Source organism: Numenius arquata, chromosome 5, assembly GCF_964106895.1.
Source record: "Numenius arquata chromosome 5, bNumArq3.hap1.1, whole genome shotgun sequence".
Lineage (NCBI taxonomy): Eukaryota > Metazoa > Chordata > Aves > Charadriiformes > Scolopacidae > Numenius > Numenius arquata.
Genome location: NC_133580.1, coordinates 12,917,275 through 12,930,252, shown reverse-complemented (window position 1 = coordinate 12,930,252; position 12,978 = coordinate 12,917,275). Strand labels below are relative to the sequence as shown.

Here is a 12,978-nt window from a genome sequence, read left to right as displayed (position 1 = left end):
CAGGAAAACATCCGTTTCTCTTACATCAAGTGCAACGCAGTAAAATAAATTGACCGAGTTAAGAGTCTAACCTGGAGGACCTGGAAGGATCAGAGTTCACCAAAGCCCAATGATCGATGTTAGAAGGGTCAGACATCACACAGTACAAAACAAGATTACTAGTTAGAAATAGCACAGATGACAGCATATACACTACACAACAACCCATTTCACCAGCATATTTTGTATTTACAATATAATCCACATGCATGCATAAAACCATACATGAATACACAATGATATGTATTTTCCGATACAAGTTATTCTGGTGACTAGGCTCTACTAAGATTAATTTGACAGTTCACTTAACAGCAAACTTAAAGCTTTACTAAAGAATGTGTTACTGCTTTAATGTTACAGCTGAGGCCTGTGACTGGTTAGTCCTACACACAATGGGGTCTGAACTATCTAACCATTTCACTGACAATATTCAACATCACGGGGCCTGGAGCTTGGCAAATCTGCAGGTAAATTGTGAATGACAACTTACACTTGAGCAAAATTCTGCTTTGGGCAGGGAGAAGTGTGATTAACAGAAGGACTTATCACCACTAATCAGGTATGAGCCTCAACTATCTGTGAATACAATTCTAGGACTGAAAAGTAGGCTTATACCTTCTTCAAAACGGTAAGCAGGATTGACATGGATCAGAAGGGCTGCAAATGCTATAAGCAAAAATACAGCAGAACTTACAAATTTAGAATTTGTTGTCTTTACTATTGGCATTATTTTTTTCTTGATAAAAATACCCCGAGATGCTAATTTGCCTGTCTAAGGTTATTACGGAGAATGGCATGTGATAACATCCTTAGAAAAGTAATTTAGATGTTCTCTTTCAAAAGGTAAGCTGGTTGTCCCTACCATGCTCCTGAATTAATACATATTTTAGCTCCCATGCCACTTGCATCTTTCCTGTCAGTGAAATGATTTAAGTATATCAACATACCACCATGCAATTTGCAGCTAAAAACTACGTTAAATACGTCAGGTTTACCTCAATGTACTATTTCTTACGTATTGGTAAATTATTTTAGATACTATCTGTAATAGAGTTGTTAAAAATAATAACATGGACATTTCATTGTTACTGTTAAGTATTTATAAACTATATTTCACTGTTAGGTAAGTTTTGCTATGATTTATAAATCTGTCCTATACTTGTTGATTATTGAATTCTGGCTGGGCAGAGTCACAGGGAGAGTCACAGGGTGGAAGAAAGCGTGAAGCAATTCTGAGTTCTCTCAGCACACCCTCTTTGACAGTGTAGCCCTTTTGACAGTGCAGTTACTGCTTGCGTGACCACAGTTTAATTAAAAGGTAAAGTCACATTCATTTTTTTATATTACTGCATAAAGCTAGGATTGAAACATGAGGGGCTACCACATTTGCTACCTCACTGGGCTTAGGACAGGACACTAAAACCTAAAGTGTATTCCTTTATTGAATTGTGATGACAGTTCTTTGCTTCCTGAAAGTCGTCATAGCAAAACCTAAAGACATCATTATTATTACATAGATATACCAAGTCATTTGCAATCTAGACACAGATGTTAAAAATCTTCCCAAGAGCTGCCTTGTGCTACACGCTGATATGCTAAAATTACGATAAAGTTGTGAAAATGACCCTGTTCTTACCAATCCTGTTCCACTGCCCTGGCATTAGGGAGGGCTCTATGCTTCATTTTCATTAAATACATGTTAAAGGAAGAGCTTTCCTCATTTCCTCTAAATGTGCTGGTGAGGCAAAACAATGGAAATAAGGATTTCTCTGCACTGGGAAGTTACAGTGCTCTAAGCTGGGAATGTAAAGCACCACTGCTGCTCTGTACAAATTTTCCTGCTGACACTGTTGGAATAAAAGCAGCATCTAATTTAAGTCCCTTGAGAGTGTCCCAAATCAACAGTAGCAGGTGTTACAAAAATGAATACTGTCACTTGCCCAAGCTGCAAATACAGCAAAGACATGGGAGGACAGCCAATGTGCTTTTTTAAAGAAGATGAAAACCAGTATATATTGTTTTCAGCTGCTCTGAGAATAAATATCGCTGGAGGTGTTCAAGGCCAGGCTGGATGGGGCTTTGAGCAACCTGGTCCAGTGGGAGGTGTCCCTGCCCATGGCAGGGGTTTGGAACTAGATGATCTTTAAGGTCCCTTCCAACCCAAACCATTCTACGATTCTATGAAACACGCTAAAACAAGTTTCATGCTTGGGGACACTTTATAAAAGCCTTGCAAATCTGGACCCACATGATCTTCCACCACGGGGAGAGGAACACTATGCCCTTCCAACGTCAGTCCAACAACAACATGGAGGAAGACTTCAAAAGCCAACTCTGAGCTTTTCTTTTCTACCACAAATTAAAAGTTATGTCTGAAAAATGACTCGGCATATCTACGTTTAGACACTACAATAGTATATACATTCATTTTCATGCAAAGTTATTATTTTGGAGTTAAGGGGCTAACCTGAGGGACCTGGGAGTAGGGGATCAGAGTTCACCAAGGTCATCATTAGAACAAGGGGAAAAACATCAAAATTGTTAGAAATATCAACAAGCTAACATATTCAACTAAACCTTTCTTTTTAGATTTAGCTCAATATTCCTTTACATATAGTATGCAAACCACCAAACTATTATTAGTCATAGCAATGAAAATAGACATGTGGAGTAACAGCAATGTTGTGTTGCCCTAGAAATTGGCTTAATTTTATAATCAATTAATAAATCTGTCCCAGAACCATCTATAAATGCATTTTTTAGGGGCAACTCAACTGGAGTCAGAAAGCTGTTTGACTTCATCACTTTTACTAATCTTAGAATATGCCCAGAAATCAACAACAAACAGTATACACATACAGCTTCTGGTTTTATTTATGTCCCTATAAGGGGGGTAATTTGACAGCCACACAGCTGCTTTTATGACTAACTGCCTTATGTTGAAATGTTACAAAATCAGCATTCCAACAATAGACTGTGTTATCATTTGAAACAAAAGGCTGGAGTGCTGATTGTACGAGAACTGCAATAATAGTTTGGTTTATCCACATTAGTTCACGCATAACTGAGCAAAACAAATGTTTCACTTTATACATTGCATGCAACAAAAATGGAAATAAGAGAAAGAGAAAGAAAGAGTGAGAACGAGAACATGGCTGAGCAGAACCTCACTGGTTGTTTCACCCCTGCCAATGCTCACAAAACTGCACAAAATGAGTCCCACCGTTCCTCTGCCCCCCCACCTGATTGGAGTCAGTAACCACCTGATTTATACAGAGAAGTGTGAACAGGATGAGAAGCTTCATTAAAAACACCAGTGCTACAGCGGAACATAGAATCTTACTTGGTGGTTTTATTGCTGGTTAGCTGGTTTACTTGTTTTTTAGAGTTTGGAGATATCCTCTGTATAAGAGTCTTTTAAAAATGAAAGCCTATACTCTTGTGGACCAATCAGCTTCCTGTGCCAAAATTTTAATTGCTGTATCACTCTACATACAGAAAAATTATCCTTGGGACATCTTTACATCTAGGATATCTTGGGCCTTTATTTGGGCACACTTAAATTACAAAGCCCAAGTTCAGCATCCCAGCTGCACTCTAACCACAGTGAGCAGGGCTGGGATTACTTGTCCCACACTCCTACCTGCCAGCGAGCGAATAGGCAGAAGAGGACAAGGCCACACAGAAAGCAAATTAGGACTACCAACTGGCTGCAGGGATGCTCCACTGACGGGTTAGAGCTCCTGGGGCACAGCAGTGAGTAAGTTCCTCCAGGAGAAAGGGGGAAGGCGTGCACTACTGCTTCCACTAACCAAACAGAAAACCAGGAAGAAATTGCGACTGGCTGTGAACTATTAACCCACTGGGTTGTTCCACACCAGTCACACAAAAAGCAGGTTTAGGATACAAGACAATTCAACTATTTTTACTAGGACTAAAGGAAAACCTCATTATACTAGCAAAGAGCACACCTCAGTTTTAGGGTGTTATAAATTAAAACCAAATTTTGTTTATAATGACTTATTTTTTAAATGCACAGTTAGGACACATGAGTTCATTGCCTACTCTTCATGAGAGAAAAGCTCATAGTGCCATTGAGAATTGTCAAATATTACTCAACTCCAGTTTTAGTGAAAATATTTTGATAAATTTCCATTCTAAAAACGTTTTTTTTTCAGTGGGATTGTCTCCTCCTGTGTCAGAAGCAGCATTAGGAAAAAGCAAATCTTGAAATCTTTCCAAGTGTGTACTGCAAAACTAAACTCTCCCTTGACACCCAAAAATGAAAAATATATGTGTAGCAGCTATTTTACAAATGTACTAACTCAAAACTAACTTTCCCCAAACAAGTTGTTGAATAACAGAGAAATCTGAGGTCAGAGTTTACGGGCAATAAATAAAAATATTACTTCTCCATTAATATGCAAAGAAAAAAACCTGTAATCAGCCAATAGCTTGGTTTGACAGTAGTCTCATTTAAGGAGACTCTATCTATACTTGGACTCAAGATACAGCAATAAGCTTGAGTCAGAGCTATGAGATGTTCATTAAAGCTATATTTTTCAAGAGCAGTATCTAAACGCAAATAAACATCCTACAACACAAAACATAAATCAAATTCTAATACATGCCAGGGAGTTGCTCAGCAATGTTAACTCGGTATAGTGGTTTTTTTCATTCCCAGAGTTAGTTGGTGCAGGAACAAAATGCGAACATGGAATGGAAAGATGAACAAGGCATGATGGTGCACTGAGTCCGTGGGAGCCACATGACGCAATGGAGGAATGACTTATGTTACATGGCACGCAGATGAAGAGGCAGCTATCCAATTTGATCATGCTGTGATGCTAGTGTGAATTTCATTTTCATGACTCTTAAAGTGATGGGGTTTGTTATGTTTGGTTTTTTGTGCGCGATGACATTTGCTGATCACGTGACAATACTGCAAAGGTATCAGGCGTTGAAAAGTCGGTATCGTGCTCGCTAGATGATTACTGTGACAGCATGCGGAGAATCTCCCGTTTATTAATGCATTAGATTTTTGCTGCTAGGTATCAGAAATTTATAGAAACTGAGATTGTTTTATTTTTAGATACTGTTCCTTTTGGCAACAAAATCCTCTGGTTGCCCACAAAGATTAAGACCTATGCCATGAGGCTTGAACTTATCCATCCAAATAAACTGAAAACGTTTAAAGGCTGATAACCTATCAGCAAAATACGAAATTACTGGCAGATATTGATAGGTACAGATCACGCTTTTACCTGGCCTTCCTGGAACACCTGGTGGGCCAGGGCTACCTTTAGGACCTTCCAGAGGTGGCCCTGGTAATCCTGGTGGACCTGGTGAACCCTGTAGACCAGGGAATCCCTGGAAACCTGGTTCTCCCTTCAGACCTGGAAGCCCAGGGGGCCCTGGTGGGCCAGGTAACCCCAGTTCGCCTTTTTGCCCTGTAAAACCAAACAGCCGTGTTTATGAATATTGTTACAATTTGATATGCAAAAAAGTCCAAATCTCAATTTGCAGAGCCATTTCTCTCTCCAGCAGGAGGTGCGAGTCTGGCCACAACTCACTTCATTTGCACAGCAAAACAGTATAGAATTGTTCTAACATGCAGAAGAGAGTTGCAGCTAGTAATTCTTGCGGGAGAAAGTGCTATAGCTTCTGACATGTTGAAAGGTCTAAATCACACTTTACTACTCAACGATGCTGTAATTCATAAACATCCTCTGAGTTCATAAGCCTACAAGCAATGCTTTCTGTGAAGAAATCTGTCAGTATTAAGACTTCATCATTTTTTTGAGACACTGCTGAAAGTTAAGACATACATGCAAAATTTTCAAATAAGCTTGAAGTATTTAGGAGCTTTAATGCTACTGGAAAGTAATATAACTGAGGTTGTGAAGTTGCTTTTGAAAATATAGCAAGCAGCTATATTTTCAAAGCAGCTTCATTTATCATCAGTTGTATGAATGTTTTATTTACTGAGACAAATCAGCAAAGTTCCAGACAATGCAGTAGACTATTATCCTGTGTGGATTTATTCTGTCTGCATAATTGCTAATTTACAAAATTCAGTAGTCAGTAATGAGTGTCTTTAGTACCGTGGTTAATTGAAATGGTCTGCTGAGAAAAAAAAATATGTTATTTTAGTTGTTGCTATGGCATTCGTTTGTTGCAGAACATAAAACATGACCTTCTTTTTCTAGCGTAAAGATATATTTTACATTCAACCTTTTTAACAAAGAACAACAGAGAAACTATACCTGACAATCCTGGGAGTCCTGGAGGTCCTGGGCGCCCAAAACCTGGTAGACCTGAAAAGAAACAGATTCACTTAATAACCTTTTAGCTTTCACTTCTCCAGGAATAGGAATATAAGGCTGAGAATGATGAAACTGCAGTTCATCTAAATCTCTGATTCCTTGAGACTACTGTGATTCTCATTCACTCAACAGTCTACACCAAAGCTAGAGGTTTTGCCACAAAATGCACCTGTAACTTTCATAAATATTTCCATCCATTCACAAGATGCTCTTTCAGATTTTGGGAGTTAAAACATTTGCATTTTTGGTTGAGATTCTATCTTTAAGGCAGTCATTACACTGTTTATCCATTCTGTAACTGAGTTGAAGCAATACAGCTACCATGGAATACAGGAACAGGGGCTGGTCTTGAAGTCAGGTAACAAAAGAAATCTAAGAGCTGATCGAATTCTTGTCCTGTGCTTCATTGGCAGCTTGACAGCAACCTTTGTGAACCACTCAGCAGCTGGGAACCACAGGAGCAGCTTTGAAGGTGTATGGGCAGTTACAGGAAAAATAGAATAGAGAAAGCAGGACATCAGAATGCAGAGTGGAGTGGAGAAAACAAACAAGAAGGATACCTAACCTGGTTCACCCTTCTGACCAGCTGGTCCAGGGATACCGTCTCGACCAGGCTGTCCCTTCTCCCCTGAAGGACCAGGAGGGCCAGGACGGCCAATATCACCTAAAAGGGGATAGAACACATTAGCACGGTAATATCTAACATGGAATAAAAAAACCAACCTCCCCACCACCTGAATCTGAAGGTGTGGCAGGGTAATAACAAATTCACAAGGTTGTAATCTTAAAATTAAAACTTTTCTCTCTCTCCCTCTCTCTCCCCCCTGACAATTTAGAAAAGGCTTTTAGGCCTGTGACCTTTTAAACAGTTAGTGTTTGCTAAAAATAACGTAATGCTTCCCCTTTAGGATAAATTAGAATTTTGCTCTTAGAAAAACAGGTTTAGACCAGTGGAATCATAGAATCATAGAATGGTTAGAGTTGGAAGGGACCTTAAAGATCATCGAGTTCCAAGCCCCCTGCCATGGGTAGGGACACCTCCACTAGAGCAGGTTGCTCAAAGCCCCATCCAGCCTGGCCTTAAACACTTCCAGGGCATCCACAACCTCCCTGGGAAACCTGTTCCAGTGTCTCACTACCCTCACAGTAAAGAATTTCTTCCTGCTATCTAATCTAAATCTCCCCTCTTCCAATTTAAAACCATTACCCCTTGTCCTGTCACTACACTTCCTGACAAAGAGTCCCTCTCCGGCTCTCCTGTAGGCCCCCTTCGGATATTGGTAGGCTGCTATGAGGTCTCCCCAGAGCCTTCGTAAGTGGAATACTTAGCCTAAAAAAAGCTGGTAAATACTGTAACCATTAACTTCTTGTTTCTATAGCTAACGATATGACTATGACAGCAGACACAAGTCATCAAGAGAAAGTTAAAACCTTTTTTCTTATCTGTTTAATTTCAGTGAACTAAGCGTGTGCAACGGTGTTTGAGCATCCATACAGATAGATACATTTTCATGATGTTAAAAAGATGAGAAAAAAGGAAGAGGCTTCATATGTTATGTTTTTCACAGAAGCAGCTGACCTTTGCTGCAATGTTGATGCTCACCTACTGGCCCCGGTGGTCCAGGCAGGCCAGGATTACCTGGAGGCCCCTCGATACCTTTTGGTCCTGCAATTCCTGGCGTTCCTGTAAAGTACGGGCATTTAAATCAAATTAAGCACAAAACTGGCTTTTCAGCAGATCTTGAAATGCCATAATCTGAGATGCCCTGAGTAACAAATGAGCTAATTGTATCAAAATACTGTATTTATGCTCATTTTTCAGATTTACAGCTGATCAAGGAGATGAATTATAAAGCAAAGAACGTACAGAAATAAAACATACTAGCACAACTGTCCTTACTGCTACTTTCAAGACTGTGTCTTCTTAATTGCTGAGTGCCCATGGCCAAGGACACAGTGAGTCTGGCAGCCTGCTAGGAAATCACCATTTTAGAGACAGGTGTTTCTGCTTGACAACAAATTGAAAGCATTATGAACTGTGGCTGGATAGTCCTTCCCAATCCTCTTTTCCTTTCCTGAAAAAGCATCTTAATAAAAATGGTCTTAGTTAGAATTTACACAGGATTCTCACCCCCTACAGCATGAACTGAGTGGGAGGTAGGAAAAACAATCAATACATTGCAGTATGTTCTGAACAGCATCTGAGCCTGATGAAGGCAGTGTCTCAATACACTGTTCTGACTGTTCAGTCTTTCAGGCATGACATGAAGCAGAGGTCAACAACTGTCAGGTTCATGGCCAGGTTTCGTTATCTTCTAAGCTTCCTGCTGCCATGACTACGCTGTTATAAATTCCCTAACTTCCTACTTTAAAGCAGCTCGAGCACACTTGTAGAACAGCCTTTATTGCTGCAAATGCAGTATGAGTAAACACCTTGTTTTTTTAAATTGAGAATGAAAGAACTGACATATACCCATAAACAATCTCTATTAGTATTTTTTAAAGAAGAGTGCAAAACCTGTTTCCATTGTTTCAGAAAGAGATTTCTCTTTAGAACATATTTTTAGACCATAAATGCTATTTAAAAAGCCCAGTTTTCCTGATGACACTTTTTTATTGATTCAGAAGGAGAAATATGGAGCCAAACATAGGCATTTCCAAACATAGGCATTTTGTGGGTCAGAGGAGGCGAGAGTGACTGCTGCAGGGAGAGGAGAGCATTAGCTAACGTAACTCTGCATCTCCCCAGAGCAGATGAATAATTTCAGAAGGCTCTCTTAATGATGCGTTCACACACTTACTCTTGCAGTGACAATTCCAACAGCACAAAGCTTAGAAGCAGCAGATTGCTAGAAACTTTGAGAGAAGCTGCAGCCCTTCACCAATTACCCACTATGTTTAGGTGTAGGTACCAATATAAGCAAGAGGGAAAATAAAAAAATCCTGCTCGGAATTACCTGGGAATCCAGGAAGGCCTGGTTCTCCTTTTGCACCTGGACTGCCTGGAAATCCAGGCAAGCCAGGATTTCCAGCTACACCTTTACTGCCAGGACTACCTGGGTATCCAGGCAAACCAGGATCACCCTAGAAAACGTTAAGCAGAAATAAGTACCCCGGCTTTGTAAGATGGACAAGTCCTTCTTGTACGCTCCGAGTCTTATCATCACAAAAACGTCACCATTATATTGTGTACACTTATCCTTATATCCAGTTAATGTTAACCATTTCACACAGAAAATTAATTGGAAATAGTAATTGTAAAGATTTTAAAAGTTTTCCCCTAAAATTTTGTAGAGTATCATCGCTTTTCCTCAGAATGGCCTACATTAAAGAAAAAAGTGTTTGCTTTCCTTTTGGAAGAGACAGATTTTTATCCCATGATAATGCTGAAGAAAAAAATAAATCTGTGGACCGTTAATAATGTGATTTTTTTGCTGAATTAATTGCCGCACAACATCAATTGTAAGGCATCAGTGAAGGCTGCTAGATATTCTGTAGGTCTTGTCACTTCTTTGTGGGTGATGGATAGGATGATATAGTTAAATATTAGTGCAAATGTTTTATGTAGACCTTAAAATTTTAAGCAGCAGTAATCATGATATGTCAGCTCCTTTGTAATTTATTCGTAAATGCATATCGTCCTAATTTTTTTAGAACTAACTACATAATTAGGCATGGGAACAATGATATTAAATTATAGATAAATATTTTCACCTTTAAAATTAGAAATCTTTGCTCCCACCTGAAGAGAACAAATGACAGTCAACCCTGCTTGTTATTAATATATTTCTATACATATTTAGAATTATACATAATATATATTAAACTATAGTTAAAAAAAAACACATTACAAAATCCAATTTCCTCATGGAATTTCCTATTGAAGAATTTTGTAAATGTACCTTTGGTCCAGGGAGACCAGGAATACCGATGCTTGAAAGACCCGGGTCACCTTTCTCCCCTTTCGGTCCAGGAAATCCTGCAGGCCCAGGCTGCCCTGGACGTCCTGCTATTCCTTGGCTGCCTTTAATCCCTGGGGGACCTGTCGAAAAGATAAAACACAAGTTTTATAAATATAAATAAAACTTCTCAGTGGTTTAAAGAAATCACTCAAATTACAGCAACTGAACTAGAAAGGACTAACAAATTGACTGGCTGGCTTTGAATACTGAAGGGGTTTTGTTTTTAAAAACAAACTAAAACAATTATCTAAAAATCTCTCATGGCTTTTTGCATGACATTCTTAATATACACAAATCAAAATATCTCATTGTAGTATCTAGGCATAATTTAATATTATAATCTCAGAAACTGGAATTTTTGTTTCAGCACTCTTTCTAAGTAATGGAATTAACTTTCTCCTTCCCCTTTTGCTTGTGTCCGATGTCTGCCTTCTGACAGGTGGGTTTACAGAATCTTTTTTCTGAACTTTCACAGAGTGGAATCTGATAAACCAGAACAGTATGAAAGCTACAATATGTAAAAAATGTGCAAAAAAATCTACAAAATGTAGATAATTCTGCTTCTATATCCATAAGCACTTTAAAATAATACATATTTACAATATATTTTCTCTTTGCATTTTCTGTTTTAATGGGTATTTCCAATTTCTTATACACTATTGCAACAAATATGTATGTAGGGCTCTATGTATTCCTCATCTGCACCATCATTTAAATATATCATTAGATACAGCACACAAGCAGATCCACCTTTGTACTACATAAAAGGAAAACACTGGACAAAATGAAGTAAAATACAAGCACAGAAACTAACCTGGAAGGCCCATCTCTCCCATGGCACCTTTTACCCCTGGGGGTCCTGTTGGTCCTGGCTGTCCAGGAAGCCCTGTGTCTCCCTTGATGCCTAGGAAAATTGTGCTTTTAGTTAATTAATGCCAATAATTAAAAGTTTCTGATATTCATATGTTCTCATGAATATGCTTGTCACCTAATTACAAAGGCAATGGATTTGGAGTTGTTTTAGGCCTCACACTGCTCCTACATGCTTTTTCACACCCATTTGTAGTGAAATATTAAACATCTTCAGTTTGTTCTGAGACAAGATTTGATCAGGCCAACTTCTTTGTTTTGAAGATTAGTGTAATGAAATGGGTCAAATCTCAGTCCAGGACTTAGTAACCACCTGAAACAATTTAGTGCTGGTGTGACTTGGTCTCTCATGAGTTGTTCTGCAGAATGAGCACATTATCTCTTTCTCATCTGCAATAGGTATTCAGTAGCTTCTATTACGGAATTAAACGCGACCTACAATGCTCAAACTAGTTTGAGTCCTGGATGATTAAAAAAATTCCCCAAGCTTAACAAGATATTTAGAGCAAGACCTACATTAGACATAGTGAGCAAAGATTCTAGATTTCAGATAAATTGTTATAGCTGTACTGCAGGAAGAAGCAGTGAAAAACAGAATTCATTTTCTCGATCCTTGTAATTCTTTAAAGCAAAGATCTGAAATCCAGGCAGCCTTTGCAATGCACTCCTTTGGCCATTTCTAAAGTATGAGTATAATGATTAACAATATAAGAAATAAACATGTGAAGCAGACAAGCCCCGCTGGCAGATCTGCAGTCATGTTGCTTGCTGAAGCAGCAAGCGCTTTTCCAGTCGTCCTAAAAGCTATCCTAATCTTCAACAGGGTCAGCTTCAAACTGCTTTTGGGTCCGTTGGATGGAAAGAGCTCAAAACATGCTGTTTGGATAATGATTTTAAATGTCCCAAAACTCTGCTACAGCTTTAAGTGTAAATCCCTAGGCTTTGCGTAGATATACCTGGATTAACACCCCAATCCCACATGATGAAAACGCAATGAAAATTTTTACACATCAGAACTGTCCCTCTGAAGCCTTGTTTACTTGCCTGGCAATCCTGGCACACCTGGTGGGCCACTAAGTCCTGGTGGGCCTGGGTCACCTGGGAGACCTTGATAACCTTTCTGTCCTGATAAACCAGGAATACCTCAAGGGAAAAAGATACATTTGATTATTATTACTACTATTGCTACTACTGTATGTTTTCTTTCACCTTAAGAGATCAAATACAGATGAATAAAAATCCAAATGGGGATTTTTCTTCAGTAAATATAATTCCCCCTAGCTTAGTGAGGAGAATTATCACAGAACACAATATATTGCTTCTGTAAGGTTTAAAATTACTACAGAACAGGAACAATATAAGTAAATAGAGGAAAAAGTAACTTTATGACTAATGCCAACATACTTCATTCAGAAGGGACTGCCTTTTCGGATAAGTAGACTCCATGCTAACCTCTCTATATTCATCCAGATTATTTATATACATGTTTAATTACATTGCTACACCAGAAGCACTTTAGGACTGATGTATTATGATAAGTAATGCATGTATTTTAGCAGATTTTTACAAATTCTATGTAGTTATTACCCATACAATAACTTTGTGCTGCCCTGCAGGCATAGTTAAATCTGCCCTCTACAGCTCTTACTTAACAGAGGGGAGAAAAAAAAAAAAAAAGTAATAAGTGTCTTAGGGTCCTACCTAGGCTTCACAGAAATTAATACAATAGATAAATTAGCACAATAAAGGCTGGGCCAATATTAGAGAAAGGCATTCTGGTT

General features: G+C 38.7%; 1 protein-coding gene across 1 annotated transcript in view; it reads right to left on the bottom strand.

Annotated features, from left to right (window-relative positions):
• The window catches only part of COL4A5 (collagen type IV alpha 5 chain), a 61,363-nt gene that overhangs the window by 7,941 nt on the left and 40,444 nt on the right, over positions 1-12,978 (bottom strand). The window contains exons 34-43 of the mRNA XM_074147524.1: positions 12,242-12,340; positions 11,142-11,231; positions 10,268-10,407; positions 9,323-9,449; positions 7,969-8,049; positions 6,931-7,029; positions 6,306-6,356; positions 5,304-5,489; positions 2,507-2,515; positions 72-80 (exon numbers count right to left, since the gene is read on the bottom strand). Coding sequence (XP_074003625.1) covers positions 72-80; positions 2,507-2,515; positions 5,304-5,489; positions 6,306-6,356; positions 6,931-7,029; positions 7,969-8,049; positions 9,323-9,449; positions 10,268-10,407; positions 11,142-11,231; positions 12,242-12,340 — 891 coding nt within the window. The remainder of the gene's footprint in view (positions 1-71; positions 81-2,506; positions 2,516-5,303; positions 5,490-6,305; positions 6,357-6,930; positions 7,030-7,968; positions 8,050-9,322; positions 9,450-10,267; positions 10,408-11,141; positions 11,232-12,241; positions 12,341-12,978) is intronic.